This window comes from Amphiura filiformis, chromosome 2, assembly GCF_039555335.1.
Source record: "Amphiura filiformis chromosome 2, Afil_fr2py, whole genome shotgun sequence".
Taxonomy (NCBI): domain Eukaryota; kingdom Metazoa; phylum Echinodermata; class Ophiuroidea; order Amphilepidida; family Amphiuridae; genus Amphiura; species Amphiura filiformis.
In genome coordinates this window covers 36492327-36510990 of record NC_092629.1, presented here as the reverse complement: position 1 = coordinate 36510990, position 18664 = coordinate 36492327, and the positions used below count along the sequence as shown (strand labels likewise).

General features: G+C 35.2%; 1 protein-coding gene across 1 annotated transcript; it reads right to left on the bottom strand.

Annotated features, from left to right (window-relative positions):
• Positions 1-2290: 2290 nt before the first annotated feature.
• Positions 2291-9731, bottom strand: LOC140146155 (NAD-dependent protein lipoamidase sirtuin-4, mitochondrial-like). Its single transcript, XM_072167913.1, has 2 exons — positions 8756-9731; positions 2291-4274 (listed from the first exon to the last, which is right to left on the bottom strand). Exons 1-2 carry the CDS (start codon positions 9719-9721, stop codon positions 4125-4127), a joined length of 1116 nt encoding a protein of 371 aa, XP_072024014.1. The 5' UTR covers positions 9722-9731; the 3' UTR covers positions 2291-4124.
• Between the last annotated feature and the right edge of the window lie 8933 nt (positions 9732-18664).

Below are 18664 nucleotides of genomic sequence, written 5' to 3'. Positions count from 1 at the left end.
AAATAAAAGACCCTCCTGTGTCATTTGTTCTGGATAGGACACATTTTTTAACACATAATAAAGCATACTTTAACTTTAGAAATAGCTGCATCAATATTATTGCATCAATATTATTGCATAAAAGATCCCCAGCATTTAAAATCCACTACAAACAGGGTTAATATTCTGGTTAAATTAGGAATATTGCAATTTTTAGCTAACCGAAGTTCAATGCAGAATAATATCATATGTGTTCTCAACAACTGGACAATAATTTGAACACTAAAGTGGTTTGTAAGCATAATTTGCAATAAAATGCAAAAATTTCTTGTGGGTTTGGCTCTTTGAAATTTTTATTTTTAGTTTGTTTACCAATTCATGGAAATGACATAATTGTGCTGGAGAGGACATTTGTTAAATTGCAAACAGAATCGTGGATACAGGCTTGCAAAAATGCAACAAATACCAAATCATGTGCCACCTTGGTAGAAGGAAGACCACTCTTCCTCTACAAATTTCACATTCTATGATATAATCCTTCTTATTTCAACAATTAGTAATTAACTTCAGTTCTGGAGAGGACAAATTTTTAACGCGGAACTGTGGTATCAAGAACAAGTGGTCTACTGTATGTAAAATAAATGAATTCCTCAATCAGTGCCCTGTCCCATCAATTGGTAATATAACACAGATTATACAGGTAGGGTAAGGGTTATATTTCCTCTTTAATGTTAACAAAAATGGAGGCATGAATTGGAGAGGACACTCATGTTTTTATTTAACGCAAAATGCCAATTTTGCAAGAATCTACGGAATTTTAACATTTTTGCACCAATTTTCACCATTCAACTTGCATGATGTTCCACACATATCATATTTTCATTGCAACAAGCACATTGCCATAGAATGTACCTAATTTTTCAAAGAATTAATTCAGAATACATGGGCAAAATGAAATGGGACTCCAAAATTGGGTTAAAATGTACCTTTTGGCAATTTTTTATACAAAAATAGACAGAATTCTGTAAAAATGCTCATGTAGCTTGTAGTTTGTGGCATACTTAGAATTAAGTTAATAACACTGCATTATCACCCTAATTATATCAACCAGATATGATAAAAGCCATTTTTGTGAACGTGTCATTTATAATGAAATAGCCCTCAAGCTCTAATGTCGGGGTCGGTCGGTCAATATTTTGCCCCATACGATATTTAAAAATCCAAATTCACTACAAAATTCAATCATATGGTAAACAATGATACATTAGTTTGGTAAGGCTCGTTTTATTTTACATATTATTAAATCAAAGTTGAGCAGTATGAATTACAAAACAGGCAAAATATTTTTGCGAATTTTATACCAATTTTATAGGCTCATAAGTATTCTATTATTGTGGATCCTGTTGAGCGCAAATCCAATAGTTTGCATCCTGGGAATACAACTCATAAGTGAAGAGGATACCAGATGGTTTACAAATTATACTGTCTATGAGTGTGATGGTAGAATACAATCATGAAGTTTTCCATTCTGATTCCATGTATCCGAACCAATATTTCTTTCCCTGAGTGATTATGTTTTGATCATTACACGAAGTAAGACCATTAATACAGCAAGATAGACAACATTTTACAATAATGTTTTCGGTGCCATTTGTATTGTGTACTGTACATACTTTTCCAAATACAGTGTTTTCTTTTTGTTTTATGGTGAGGGTGATTTTAACTGATCTCAGACATGGTAGGTCATGAATCATGATATGACTCGGTATAGTGCAATTTTAAGTAAAAATGGCAACATGGAAATACATTTTAATCCATCATTTGCACAAGTATTTTGTATACTAAAACTTACTGCTTTACCAAAGGTATGCTGATAATGCATAGCTGCAATTTTGCATTCAAACCTGGTCAGTATATAGTTTGACATATATTGCATGTTGGCTGTGTTTTTACCACATGATTCGTACAGAAAATGGGCTATTCCAGTTACAATCAATACACCCTCTGCAGGAAGACATTAATCTTTAAGACTTCCACATAGGGAGTGTGAATTTAAATGGGGTTACCGGAATAGGTGATTCCATCTACACTCCCTGTGTGGAAGATTAAGGTCACATCTTCCACAGGGGGGGGGGGGTATAGATTTCATCTGGAATAGCGCAATCACACATGGCAGAGGAGAACAGAAAACTCACTACAATTGTTGCCAAATGTTGGACTATATCGTCGCTGTACCTCATAACTCGAATAGCTGCTAGATGTTAAATATGTACAAAATAGTATATTGTATTGTACATACTTAACACATAGCAGCTATTCGAGTTAAAAAGTTTTGCCAGAACTGCGATGATATATACTATTTTACTAGTCCTGATAACCACTTGGATTTTTTACAAAAATATTTTTAACATTTCAGGCTAAAAAAAAGATTAGTTTGTTTCCTGTTGGCCTGGTACATTTAGTTTTTGGGAGCAATTTTCATATTTTCATATCTACCGTACTTAGTACTTAAATTTAACAATGAATATTTGTGAGGTACACACAGTATGCTACCTTACATCCAGACTCAAAATGTTTAAATAAAGTTTTAAAAAACTCATTTTTTATTTAGGTTTTTAGGCCACCTTCAAGAAACAAACTTGTTTTTTAAGCCTCATTGTTGATTTTTAAAACCACTTAACTAGTTTTAGATAAGGCCATCTCAATTTAATAGTTTGTCTCAAAGCCCCTGCACACATTATTAAACTTGTCCGCTTTTTGTGTGTTGTTCACATTTTTCAGGTGTTTGTTTTTTGGCGAAATTCACCACACAAAAATCTCACATGTCTGACATCGCCAGACATCAAAAGAGCCTGAATCAGTAAATCTCAAAAATAGCCTAAATCATAAATCTCAATTAAACTCTTCATCTTGACCACAGTAAACTTCCTTCAGAAATGAAAAGGTGGTCTATTCTTGTCATAACGCTCATCCCATAGATAACAAAAATTAAGTAAAAAACAAACAAACTGCATTCCGCATTAGGTTTTTAACTTGGGAAGGTCTTTGAAACAAACTATTAAATTAAGATGGCCTAATAACATGATGATATCTACCAGACATTTTATACCTATAGGCCTACTGCTCACAGCTGAATTTCAAACACAGCTGGATTTTAACAAATCAAGTGCTAAAATTGTTGTATTTGTGTACATAATGTACAGAATATGAATATCATATTAAATGTAAATATGTATTGATACATTTCCAATGAACATTTCTGTCTCATGCTGTATTTATTTCTGTGAAGGGGGAGGGGGTACTGGTCATTGACCAGTGTGTGTGATGGGCCATTCCAGTTAATATCTCACACAGGTGTATATGGAGTCAACCATTCAGGTAACCCTATTTGAAATTCACAATCCCTGGGTGGAAGAGTAAGGTCATGTATTCCATAGGGGGTACGGTGTGGGGATTTCAACTGGAATCGACCAATCTGTGAACAAATTAACAAAATGCTAAACGTATATACTTCTATTTCACTTGTACTACATATGTACCAAGTCACAGCTAGATATTCCTTATAGTTACTTAGCAAATTAACTTTACATAATTGGGAGTATGTAATTTGATCTTTGGCCTCGCTTTCAGTTTTCTGCTCCGCTAAATTGGAGTTAGCAGAGCCAAACGCCGCCAACGGCGACGAAGTGGTCAATTACGAAAATTGTCTATAGGTGTCATCATTAGGAAACACAATACATATCCTGAAAGTTTCACAGCGTATGTTAGCTCTTGATCAGAGCCCTCGAAAATGTAAGACCAATCCCTGCATGGTTAGACCATTCTGTAAAAAATTAATACCACTCCCAGCAGTACATGTACAGAGCTTGCCAAAGGCAAACTACACTATAGGCAAGCTACATAAGTCACCAACAATTAATTGGATGGAAAATAGGCCGGCTTTGGAGCAAAGCTAAGCGTATGTCTGCTTTTCTGTCAGCGAATGACACATCACCAATCTGAAAGTGTGGATTTCGTCGTTCCTCCCAACCACACAATTAAAATCTGAAGCGTATTAGGTGTCTTGTAAAATTATAGTAGATGGAAGTAACGGAAATATATGCATCCCCTGTGTTATTTATAAAAATGAGAAAACTATTTAAGCACTACAATGCTATATGTGGCAGAACATCTCCTAATTTAGCATCAAGTTTGATCTTAGCCAGGTTGTCAGCTCTTGTTGGACCTATGTTGATGATGGCGACTGGTATCTTCCGTTCATATGCATGCAGGGCAAAACGATATCCAGAATACACCTGAAATGAGGAAAACAAGTAAAACTAGATGGCAGGTGTTTGACCAAACACGAATATCTATGCCAGTGACTTCCACCCGTGACCCCCTTCCCCTGACCACAAACGAAAACTTAGTGACCACCACGGCCCTGCATTTCTTATAGTTATATCGCCTTGATAAGAGTTCGAAACCCTGTCATCAACAGAGGGCGGCAATCCCAAGGTAAAGAATGTCCCAATGTCTGATGAACCGCGTTAATGAGCTGGTCAGTAACCATAGAAAAAGCTTGTTTCTGGTAAAAATTGACAAGTAACTTTCACAAATTTCTAGATACAGTTACTAGAAGGTCGCGTCGTGCGATGAAATCCAACAATTTGTTAATCATTTCTTTCTTGAAGGAGCAATAATTATTCCTCATGAATATTAATGTCATGTTGATGACATAGTTACTCGAATTATGTTCATTTTGACATTTTGAAACATTTAAAGGCACACAAAATCAATCAGAAATATTGCTACCGGTAAGTTCACTCACATTTGTGACAAAAAATCTGGAAAATTTTACTTGAGTTATCCACAGTTCCTTAATGGGTTATTCCAGAAAATATGTGTTTACCCATGTATAAAGAGGATAAGAGGAGTCAAATTTCAATAATGAAGAAATGTCTGGATTTCCAGGTTTGCTTTATGAAAAAAAACCCAGTGTTGCTAAAGTTGTTGTAAATTAAGTGTAAAAAGCTTTGAAATACAATAAAATGTATTAAGAAATCATAGAATTCCAAAATGAGACCCTCAAATTTAGGATTTTCAATAGTGGGCTATTTTTTGTGGGATGTTTTCTTATTACTAAATTATACTTGAAAGTCTGGATTTTCTTTCTTTCTTTCTTTCTTTCTTTCTGTCTGTCTTTCTTTCTTTGTCTATCTTTCTTTCTGTCTTTCTTTCTTTCCAGTCTTTCTTTCCTTCCTTCCTTCTTGCCTTCCTTCCTTCTTCTTTTTTTACTTAGGCATAAATCCCGGAGTGGGGAATAAATTCCCCCAATCACCTCCATGTTGACGCATGTATGTGGTTTCTTTCTTTCGTTCGTTCGTTCTTATATTATTTGTTTCTGTTTCATCAAGTAGGTCTATAGCAACATTGGGTTTCAAGAAGGTTGAGTTACATGCCGGTGGTATGGGTAGTTTGATAAGGGCAATGGTCCATACAATCACCCCCAAGTTGACACCTGTAGGCCTATACATGTGGGTTTCTGACAAAATTACTGTCTGTTCAATTAGCTTAGATTCTTGAATTTTTAAGATATTTGAAAAATAAAAATTGTGGTGAAAGTCATCAAAGAAAAGTGTTAGCACAGCCTTAGACCTAACGTGATTTATACTTTTCAAATTCTAAAGTTCAATTTAAAACCCCATTTCTTTTCAATTTTGGTCTTTTCCCGCGATATTTTTATAAAAAGCCGTAGAACGTCGGGTACCATAAACTTTTTTGAATCAATCCATTTAGAGCAATGGGGACGAATGTCATAATGCGCTGAGATAGTATTTATTCGACCATCCGCATCAGGAAGTATTGTCCAGCATAATAGCTATATTTGCCAGTAGGCCTATGCCTAATTTGTGTTGAAACCCTACTATTCAAACATTACGTTATTATTTATGAACTAAGGTTTTCTAAAATAGGCCCGGCTTATACATTCCTTGTGTAGTAATTAATTAATTAATTAATTTTTAATTTAATTAATAATTTATTTATTTATTTATTTATTTATTTATTTATTTATTTATTTTATTTATTTATTTATTTATTTATTTATTGTTCGAATGAGTCTGAGAAGGTATAGGCCTATTATAAAATTACACAATTATTTTCAATTTTTTATTTCGTTTTATTTGTTGAATACAAACTATGAGAAGGACATTTGGAAACAAAAGAACTTTTGTACAAGAAAATATTATTTAAAACAATCAGGTCACAGAAAACAATTCTTGTAAAGTCACTGTTACTGAAAATGTCAAGCGAATGCTGATATTCTTGGGAATGAATGATGGTATTAAACAAAACTCAAATTACATTGTAAACCAGTTGAAATAAGAACGACATCCATAATTTCAATGTCATTGGTTAGGAAAAAAATAATGCTCAAAATAATGTTATGCATAAATCGTAATCGTGCCATATAATTTCGTGTAACAAAAACCATCATCACCTATAGAACCTATCCAATAACCGGAACGGTATGGCAGGACAAATTGGTGGACAGATTGTTTTGCTAAATTGGATAGGGTCTATGCCCTAAGTTGAGAATGGACCGTCCCACTCGAAAAGGTCGCGAACCCTTTTGGTGGACCCAAGTAACTGCCTAAAATGAGGCAAAATTGAAAAGAAATGGGGTTTAAATTGAACTTTGGAATTTGAAAAGTATAAATCACGTTAGGCCTAAGGCTGTGCTAACACTTTTCTTTGATGACTTTGGCCACAATTTTTTATTTTTTCAAATATCTTAAAAATTCAAGAATCTAAGCTAATTGAACAGACAGTAACCTCATATTTGGCCAAACAAAAAAAGTCACAGTGCCAATTGTTGCGCCCGGTTGTTGCGGTCTTCGTCGTGCGAATTTGTTCCACTTTTGCACCATATAATTCACCATTTTAGCTTCATTATTTAAAACAATCAGGTCACAGAAAACAATTCTTGTAAAGTCACTGTTACTGAAAATGTCAAGCGAATGCTGATATTCTTGGGAATGAATGATGGTATTAAACAAAACTCAATTTACATTGTAAACCAGTTGAAATAAGAACGACATCCATAATTTCAATGTCATTGGCTAGGGAAAAAATAATGCTCAAAATAATGTTATGCATAAATCGTAATCGTGCCATATAATTTCGTGTAACAAAAACCATCATCACCTATAGAACCTATCCAATAACCGGAACGGTATAACAATTGAAATGGCAGGACAAATTGGTGGACAGATTGTTTTGCTAAATTGGATAGGGTCTATGCCCTAAGTTGAGAATGGACCGTCCCACTCGAATTGTAAAAAGGTCGCGAACCCTTTAGGTGGACCCAAGTAACTGCCTAAAATGAGGCAAAATTGAAAAGAAATGGGGGTTTAAATTGAACTTTGGAATTTGAAAAGTATAAATCACGTTAGGCCTAAGGCTGTGCTAACACTTTTCTTTGATGACTTTGGCCACAATTTTTTATTTTTTCAAATATCTTAAAAATTCAAGAATCTAGGCTAATTGAACAGACAGTAACCTCATATTTGGCCAAACAAAAAAAGTCACAGTGCCAATTGTTGCGGTCTTCGTCGTGCGAATTTGTTCCACTTTTGCACCATATAATTCACCATTTTAGCTTCATTATGGCCATAAATTAATCTGGGCTGGATTCACTGTAGGCCTATTTCAAGAAATTGATTTAAACGGACCCAAAACCTACGCCATCGTTGAAGGTGCCGGATTCACTATGCCTATACTTCCAAGAAATGTTTTTCATCCCTATCCCCCCAATGTCAAAAAGAATTAAATCGGGTACATGGCGTTAGTCCGACACGCCGCTACCCATTAAATCTACGGCGCCATTGTTGAGATATATCATAACATGCTAATCAGGCCTAGGCCTACCTTAAAATCTTCCGAAAGTCATCACAACTGAAAGAAGTTTCCAAAAATCATCATTAAACGAATGCAGTTGATTTATTATACGGTTGCGATTTATACCGTGATGAGTCGCAGTGTTAGGGCCTACTCTCTTAGCGCGAAGCGGAAGTATTTCCAGGCATATATTCGTTCCCTTTTGACTATAGTCAAATAGATTCAAATAAATTGAATAGATAAGGCCAATCCCTGCATGGTTAGACCATTCTGTAAAAAATTAATACCACTCCCAGCAGTACATGTACAAAGCTACATATTACATTCAAATTATAATTACATTGTAAATTGGAACTGACACCAGTTTTATATCAATGACATAGGCATAGGTATAATTTCATTGCACATTGGTGGGGGTGGGGTGTCAAATAGTTTTGTTCCTAATATGGGGGGGGGGTATGTTCAAAAAGTTTTAGGTCGGGGGAGGGAACAGCATTTTGGGTTCACAAAGAGGGGGGTTTAAAACAATTTCAAACATTCAAAAAATATTGCCCCCACCAAAGTATTTCTGAATACTCCCTTATTCATGTTATTAAAATGAAAAGAAATTTGCAATTTTTGTAATCACCAGGAACATCGAACATGATGAGGGTCTGAGGGAATCCTTCAATTTTCATTATACATCCTCTACTGCAGCTACGAGTCTGAGAGAGTTTAAATTGTTGATATTTCCATGATCTCAATTGTCGGATATTCATGAAAATAAAGAAAGTTTTGGCCAATCCCGTGGCCAATATCAAAAAGTGATGAAGGAGGCGGTGACGGGAAACTTGGACTCAACTTTTATTAGCCTCAATACGGTACTCATGCTACAGATTGACTGCATTATATTTACCTGTAATGATGATCCAGCAATCAACACTGCGTCTGATTCATCAATTTTATCATAAACAGAATTTACAACAACTTTAGGCACATTGTCTCCAAAGAAAATCAGATGTGGTTTCAATATCCCTTCACAAAGTTCACAGGGTGGAACTTGAAAGCCATTAACTAGCTCATCTGGTAGAAGAACATCTCCATCAGGTGCTATGGCTTGCGACTCGATCTTGAACTCTGGATTCACATCTTTCATTCTCTCCTGAAGTTCATTTCTGGATGTGATATTCCCACATGACAAACATATAATTCGATGTGAGCAGCCATGAAGTTCTGTAAGCCTACGGCTACCAGCTTTGGTGTGTAAGGCATCAATGTTTTGTGTTACCAACCAGTGGAGTTTGCCTGCTTTTTCCCATTGACTTAATGCGAGGTGGCACAGGTTTGGCTCGAAAGAACTGAACCGTTTCCAACCCACAAAATTTCTAGCCCAGTATCTTTTCCTTCTTTCCTCACTTTTAATAAAGTCCATGAATTGCATAGGCCTACCCCGCCTAGAGCCACTTCTTGCATATAAGCCTACAACTTTAGATCTATAGTCAGGAATTCCAGACTCTGTAGATATACCAGCTCCAGTCGATACAAATAACTTTTTGCATCCAGAAATGAAATCTTGAAGAGTAAATAGTTTGTCGCGATGGATCGGTGAACTCTGGGGCACAAACATTGTACTAAAATGTGAGTTGGATGAACATGATCTAAATGGAAAAGATTGTAGGCCTATAGTTGGTTGTTGTTGTGTCATTTTCCCGTATTCTGCCTCCGTATGTTTGTAATTTTGTAAGCTTCCATATAAATTGAGACGATCATGTCGATGTAAAGCTCGCGCTCGCCGTCCCAGAGTGAATGGCACTTGACAGTTTGAATTCTGAAAAAAGTCTGATCTTAACAAAATGTTCCTCATATACATGTATCTCTCCATGATAATTGCATCGAGGTCGCGACAGGTGCATGCAGTGTTTCCATAATGTCAACCAAAAAATCTCTTGAAAATTAAGAATAGGCCTATTTCTTAAAAGTGATAATAGTCATAACAATATTTCTTTAAAGTGAGAATAGTCACAACAAATTGCAAGCACTTAACATGTATTTGATTTTATCATCTAATGAGAAATTTAAGGCATTTTATTCTTCACAATATGAACATTCATTTGTTCCATTGAAATGCTGGCCAAGAGGACAGTGCCGTTTAACATTAAAAGAATGTTTTGCGTTCTCGACGATGAACTGAATGAACTTGATATATATACGAATAGAGTTGCTCAAGTCCTTTCGGACCTGATGTCTGTGATATGATATGATATGATATTGATATCTTATTCTTTTTTCAGCTATGGCTCTGGTCACTCCATCACCAAGCCCCAGTTCTTCAATATGTTAAAAAGTACGAGTGGGCATACTAGTAATTAGTAGGCCTAGGTCTATACCAAAGTACTAAGTAATTCTAGCCATTGGTATTATACCATAGAACTCTTACAGTGATCATGCTGTAAAACTTCCCTTAGGCCTAAACAAAATTGTTGGATTGGCGTAACATAAACGTAACGTAGGTCGATTCTTTTTTTTTTTTTTTTTTTTTTTTACTTTTTTATTTGTTTCTTTTTTTTTTTTTCATGTTTTTTTTAAATTTATTTATTTTTATTTATTTTTTAATTTTTTTTTTTTTTTTAAAAAAAAAAATAAAAAAGTTAGGGTCTGGCCTTATAATTTTAGGGTAGGTCGGGTTTCCCCCGGGAAGGGGGGGGGGGTTGTACGGGGAAGTGCCATGCAGACTTTCGGATGCTGACTTTTTGCTGTTTTTGCTACCAACAGTATACCAATTTTCAACAAAAAGCACCAAAATTTGCCCTAATTGGGTGCTTTTAAGGGATGATGACTTGTGGCTATATTATTGATAGTAGTCTGCGGATCAACTTGGTACTAACTATTCAGGCATAGTATCTGTGTATATTGTAAACTTTAAACATGTAAAACACTTTAAACTATATCCTAAACGCACTACGCCTTGAATCAAGGCTAGACACGAATGACTCGAGTAACATGAGTAATAATAATCAACTGCACGTACCATGAATCTATGCTAAATTGTACTGCTGAACTGCTTTTGTGCGATTTTGGCCCGATAATGTGGTCCAGGACCATATGGTCCTGAACCCCAGTGCTTCGACACCCAATCTAGGGATTTGCTTCTGTACAACTCAAATCGGATAGAGATTCTAGGGGTTGGGCTACCGAAAGTCGGTAGAAACAAGTCGGAAGGCATCTTGTAGGCCTATTCTTTTGCACAAATATAGCTAAATAGTTAACTAAATAACTTCAGAACATAATAGCATGTGTAGCAGTTGCATGTTATAATGAAAAATATTGATGTCCGAAAGACAATAAAAATTATGTCGGAAACCATCTTGTAGGCCTATTAAACAATTTGTTTTATTTATATTCTACGTGTATTTTTTTAATTAACTATCTAACTACTACATATGCTATATCTTCTGAAGGTATTTACTCAACTATTTAGCTCTATTGGTGCAAAAGAATAGGTCTACAAGATGATTTCCGACACCGTTTTCCCTCGACTTTTGCACATTAAAAGACAAAAATATTTAATAGGCCTATACAAGATGGTTTCCAACATCGTTTTTCCCGACTTTCGACATGAACATTAATATTTTTCATTAACCATCTAACTGCTACACATGCTATATTATGTCTTCTGAATGTATTTAGTTAACTATTTAGCACTATTTGTGCAAAAGAATAAGTCTACTAAATGGTTTCAGACATCGTTTTTGCCTATGACTTTCGGTTGGTGCACGCAATGGCACATACATGCTTAGACAACTGGTATACATACCCAGTACCAGTGTAGGCGTTAACCGTTGGGGGGGCAAAGGGACATTTTCCCCAAATATTTTCTCCCCCCCACTTTTGAGGTAACCCCAAATTACGTAAATTTCGACTTTTGCGGCAATTTTGTGCAAAATGGTCGATTTTAAGCCCCCCTGAAATTCACTCCCATGATATAGAGAGAGTATGTCCCTTCATCGCGGTAGATAACGTTGGCCTCCCGTTTTCTGATCCACATGGCTTCTCTGCATGATCATGTATTCATTCGACCAGCTACTGCAAATAACTGTACACTCTGGAGATGAGAGTAGGAGTGTTGCTGGTTCATCGCATTACTGATCAGAAGATGAAACGTCTAAAAACATGAATAAATTATTGGACTTACACAATTTATCAAGAGTATGATACCTAACAGGCCTGATGAACTTATTCAAGGAGCAGTGATGTTAACCCATACATCATGCTAGTAGTGTTGTAAACCCATAAATGTTATCTTCAGTACGGTATATTGCAGACATGGAAACCTATACAACTTGCTATCTTCAGTCGATAGCAGTTTTGTTAAACCACGCAACGCTATATTCAGCAGAAATCTGTGATGTAAATCCATATAACATGCTATCTTCAGTAGATATCAGTGATGTTAACTTCCATACATAATATCTTCAGTAGATAGCAGTGTTGTAAATACACGCAACCCTGTCTTCAATAGATATCAGTAATATAAACCCATACAACATGCTATCTTCAGTAGATAGCAGTGATATAAATCTATATCATGTTCAGTATAGAGAGCAGTGATGTCTACTCATAGGCTACAACATGCTGTCGTCAGTAGATATCAGTGACGTAAACCTATACCATATACTATCTTCAGTAGATAGCAGTGATGTCAACTCATACAACATACCATATTTCAGTAGATAGCATTGTTGTAAACCCACGCAACGCTATCTTCATCTGTCTAAACCCATACAACATGCTATCTTCAGTAGCTATCTGTGTTGTAAACGAATACAGCATGCTATCATCAGTAGATATCAGTGATATAAACCTATACCATATGCTATCTTCAGTAGATAGTACCCGTAGTGTTGTAAAACCATAAATATTATTTTCAGTATATAGCAGACATGTCTACCTATACAACTTGCTATCTTCAGTAGATAGCAGTGATGTTAACCCATACACCAGGCTATCGTCAGTAGTTTGCAGTGATTTAAACACATACAACATGATATCTTCAGTAAATAACAGACATGTAAACTCATACAACTTCATAACATGCTATCTTTAGTAGAACGGCCTATCAGTGATGTCAACTCCCATACATGCTATCTTCAGTAGATAACAGTGTTGTAAACCCACGCAATGCTATCTTCAGTAGATATCAGTAATATAAACCCATACAACATGCTATCTTCAGTACATAGCAGTGATATAAACCTATACCATATACTATCTTCAGTATAGATAGCAGTGATGTAAACCTATACAACATGCTATCTTCAATAGATAGCGGTGTTGTATAACCCGCGTAACGCTATCTTCAGTAGATACTAGTGATGTCAACATACACAACATTAAAAAAAAATTATTCATTTTGCGTTTAGATTAAACAGGACAAAAGACAAATAACTTGAGAAAAAATAAATAAAAGATAGAAAGAATAAAAACAACACACACAAATACAAAAGCATCTCTTATATCACTAGTACAATACAATATTATGCATATTTTTTTAATTCGTTTAAATACTTTGTTTGTCCGTGGGCACATGACAAAGACAAAGACAATAATAATTAATATGTTATATTTATACATAATTACTTTGTTGTTACATTATTTTCTTACACAAAACCTTCCCATTTCATACGAAAGATATTCAATTTATTTATTCTCTGAAAACAAGCTTTTTCTTCTTCAATGTTTTTACTTAAAAATGTGAGAACGTGGCGATATATGGTTTCTCATTTGAAAACCTGTTCCTAAATAAATAATACTTAGCACTCAGAATAATATAGTTAAGCACTTTGAACCTTGAATGTCCTTCCAGTCCCAAAATTATATCTTTGTAACATAGATGTATTCGGGTCTGTATCTTTCCATTTAACCATGTCTCTATCTCCTTCCAAAAAGAGTTTATTTGATGGCATTCCCAGAACATGTGATCAATTGTTTCTTTATTTTGACATAAATGACAATTTTCGTTCTCTTTCAGATTAATAAGCTTTAAATAACTATTGCTTGGAATAATTCGATGAAGGATTTTATATTGAAAAAATCTCATTCTTTCTTCAGTGGTAATTTGAAAAGGTAATGTCCAAATGTATTCCCAATTTAGATTACCCAAATGATCAAACAAACGATCATAATAATTCTGATTTACTGGTTTTGTTGATTGTGACATGTTAAATTGTTTAGATACATCACGAGTTGTTAACTTCTTTACTTCTAACGAAATGTTTTTTCAATACTTTTAAGTTTTCCCATATCTGTTTCAGAAAGTTTCTTTATTTCTAATTTCCATTCCCTTGGTAAACTATTTATAACACCATAATATGTTACAAAATCAATAAATCGTCCATATTTTTCACAAAGATTTTCGTATGAATAAAATGAACCTTTATCATCTAATATATCTTTCATCTTTATTAGTCTTGTTCGAGCTCTATTAAGAGACTTGTTTACATCTTTTGAAAACAACTTGTTATAACTTAGTGGCATATGCAATACATCTTCCAAATTGATTGTTTCTTTGTTATTACATTGTTTAAAACTTTGCCAGCTTAAAATGACTTCTTTGTAAAACTGGGGGAAATTTGCAGGAAAAACAGAATCATCAACATTACATTGTAACAGGAACTCCAGACCTCCCATTTTATTAAAGAAATAATTTGGGACATCTTTCCACGGTGCATAACCTTCACTCAAAAATCTTTTTAGCCACATTATCTTTAATGCTTTGTCTGTATATTGAATATAATTATTTACCATCTCTATTCCTCCGCTTTCTTTTGGTGCAATTAAAACAGAACGTTTGATTTTTTCTGGTTTTCCACTCCATAAGAAGTTATACAGTATCTTTTGAACCTCAGATAACACATTTCCATTCACATAATCTGTGGACATTAAATAAGTCATTTGTGAAATACCAATACTTTTTACTAATAAGACCTTTCCTCTAAGTGTTTGATCTCTTTGTCTCTAAATATCTAATTTATCCTTTAATTTTGTGAGTCTTGGTTGAATATTATACTCATTACATTTTTTACTATCATAACCAACAAATAAGCCCAATATTTTAACATACACAACATGCTATCTTCATCATGTCAGTGATATAAACCTATATCATTATACTATCTTCCGTAGATAGCAGGGATAACTTGCTATCCTCATTAGCAGGGATGTAAAACCATACAATACCGGCGGCATGCTATTTTCAGTATAGATTATAGCAGATTATTGTTAACCCACACACTGCATGCTAACTATCTTCAGCAGTGTTGTAAACCCATACAGCATGCTATCTTCGGTAGATACCAGTGATACAAACTCATTCAACCTGTTATCTTCATTAGATTAGCACTTGTTCAGTGCCTATGGGACATGACAAGCCCTCTCTGACATTACAAAATCCACCAGTCCTAACTAAAATGCGCTTATCTTTCTCATTTTGAGCCATATTTGATGCGTGCTTAATTTAAATGTATTTTACCCGAAATAAGCGCAAGCGGCCATGCGCGCGACCCCCACCATGCCCGTACCCTCGAGGATCTAGAACTATAGTTTTACATTAGATGGCATCAATGATATAACCAGAGCCGGATCAGAGAGTTGATATTCTTGAGAGGGCACTCTATTCACGTGGTTTCTTTACCAACGCTAAAAGATCACGAATTTTGGTGGTTTGCAAATGAAAAGTGTCCGCACTATCGATTGATTACGTAACTGTTATGAATAATTTATTAGGTTTTTCAATGCAATCGCCTCGACCCATTAATACATATTATCTGTATTATCAAAGTACTTGGAACAGCAATCCGGTGAGTTCACTGAACTACGCCCTAATACTGATGGAGTTTTAATGGCGTTAATCCTCTCCATACACAGATGAACAAATACAATAGATGAAGGTCAACACGTATGACCTCCTATTGTGACATGTTATATGTGATGTACAAAAACCTGAATATCATAAAAGTATTCGTTTGTGCATATGAACTGCACATTTACGTTGCTAAATATTACTCATCATATATAATGACAAATATTGGTATTATGACAATACGGTATATACATTGTATGTAAAACGACTAATAGATCATACTATCATGGCGTCAGGTCAATGTTCATCATATCCCGTATGTTTCTTAAAATTCATTCATATTTGAGACAAATTGCTGTGCCCATTTTATAGGGGCACAGGTAGATCCGTGTTTTTTTTTATTTTCATTTCCTTTTAATGAAAGAATTAAGGTTTTCCACTGCACGGGGGCCACAAGGGTGATACTAATTTTAATGCTATATTTTCAAAACGAATAGGCCTACGTGTTCCCGATTGGCTCTATAGCGATTTCACAAAAAAAGGTATTTCTAGTACAATGCAGCGTCGGACTCTAGCTGAGAGCGTGGCCTAAGTCATTATAGACTCCAAAAAGGGCTCTCCATACACAAATGAACAAACACAAAGGAGGGTAGTCTCCTCCGTGACCAGCTTGATTTCGATGGAGCGAAACCAAATTGGCTGCAGAGGAGACGGGTAATTTTGCCATGCAAATGAGGTGAGTGTCATAGCCCTGGCCGGATTGAAGGGAACGGACCCTGTCAGCAAAGTTGCCTGGGGCCTGTTGAGAGGCGGATCCAGGGTTTCAAGTTCCACTTGAAAAATTGGAAAACGGGTCAACATTTTCAGGATATTTGATTACTTTTCCTGCATTTCCCCTACATAAACAAAAAGTATGTCAGCAAGTAAAATTTCAGTGAAAATAATAATCATGATAATGTATTGTCAATTTCACATGAAACGATCATCTCCTGGTATGTTGCAACACAAAGTTAATGGGGTTTGCAAAAAGAAACTTCGCAGTCGGGAATTGTTCGATCACTCAAAAACTTTTAACCGAATCAGTGGCGCAGCGTGGGAGAGGGGGGGGGGCACCGACCATGATGGGGGGGTGGCACTGGGTGTGATTGGGAGGAGGGACACAAGCCGTTTTTTGGCAATTTTCCTATGGGATCGATTGGGGGGGGGGGGCACGTGCCCACGTGCCCATATGACGCTACGCCACTGAGTCCGAATCATTGGGTAATAATCATCAAGTCTAGAAAGTTCAATGTTTCGTTATAAATTCATAAATATCCTTATGATAATATTTGATTGCACGTGCAAGCATTACAATGAAATAAAACTTCCTAAGCTTTTACATGTTTTTATATGGTTACTTTTTTTATATTAAACTTTTAATTACTTCATTGATTTTTTATCATAAACTATTCATGAATTGGTTGAACATCAGGGAAATTTTAACGTTTTGTTATCACATCATAAAATATTATTTTATTATGTATGAAGATAGAACTTTAGAATTAACGATTGCAATTATTACCATGGAATTTAAAAAAAAAAAAAAAAAGTTACATACATTTTACATTTTTATGGTTATATTGACCCCCGGGTATTGAGCGCCAATGCTGCTAATGTCCTGATGCTTTTTCAGCCTCTTGCCACACTTTCACGATAGGCGATAGGTACCTAACAAGCGCTACGAAGCGTGCTTCTTCGCACATGTTGCATTTAAAATACTACCAAGTACCGACCGGTGTTCGAACCAGCGACCTATGGATCCATAGCCGAGACACTATACACTATGCTACTACTGGTTGTGCTAGAAAGCCGTCTATTTATCATTCTTATTGTTTTATACACAATAAAGCGCATTACCAATGAATACGTATACCGTGTGTCGTAAGTCCGTTCCTCCCCCCATAGGAAAACCATTTCAACATGCTTTAAATTAAACTTACACTATTAATTTGATATTAATTTGGTACTGGTTATTGTTTTGGATTAATATAGATGTCACTTAGCAATTTATTTGAAGTTGTCTTTTCATGGTCGATTAAACCTCCGAAAGTCTGCAAACCTCGGTCATTATTGTTTTTCCATTGAAAATCAAGGTTTGCAGACCTTGAAATCTGCCATAACATACAAAATTAGCTCTAAAATTCTAGAACAACGACCGACATATTTTTTTCGCTGCAATGAGCTTAAAGGTTCGTTGCAGCTAGTAGCCCACAGGCAAATAAACAGAGGGGGTACTTCCATATTGAGGCTATGCTCCAGGGAATTCGGAATATAGGCGGAACGGACTTTCGACACACGGTATATATAATCTACAATCAATAATGAACCCTAAATGAACCCTAATCCTAACCCTAACCCTAAGCTGGATAGTACAGCAGTGATCGCCGTACGCCAAGGTTTCTAGAATGCTGCTAAAATAAGAAAATTTTTAATGCTCATTTATTGCACATTCTAGGGAAACGTAGTTACCTTTTTGAAATCGCCGAGTGGGAGAGTTTTCAATGAAATATTTTTTGTGTTAAAACTGAAGCATCCTATATGTATAAAAGAATCTATATATGAATATATGAATATTAATTGCACATCATATATAACGATACGTGATACCCAATCTTGTTAAAATTTATGTGGTTTAGGAGGCAGATAATTTTATTTCAATTTTATATACGCCAAAATATTTTCTGAATTTAGTTAAAACATAGATACTAAAAATATTTTTAGTATCTATGGTTAAAATTAACAATGAATTGATGGTGAAAATAAAATTTACGAAGGTCCCCACTAAAAATTACTGTTTCTTCTTTATGGAATCTAATCTCCAGTATCTGGAAGAAACTTTTGGGGACCTACGTGGACTTCTGCTATAAATTGCAAAAATTCAGACCGCCTTACAAGAAAAATGGTATGCTGACTGGGCTCCATACGATC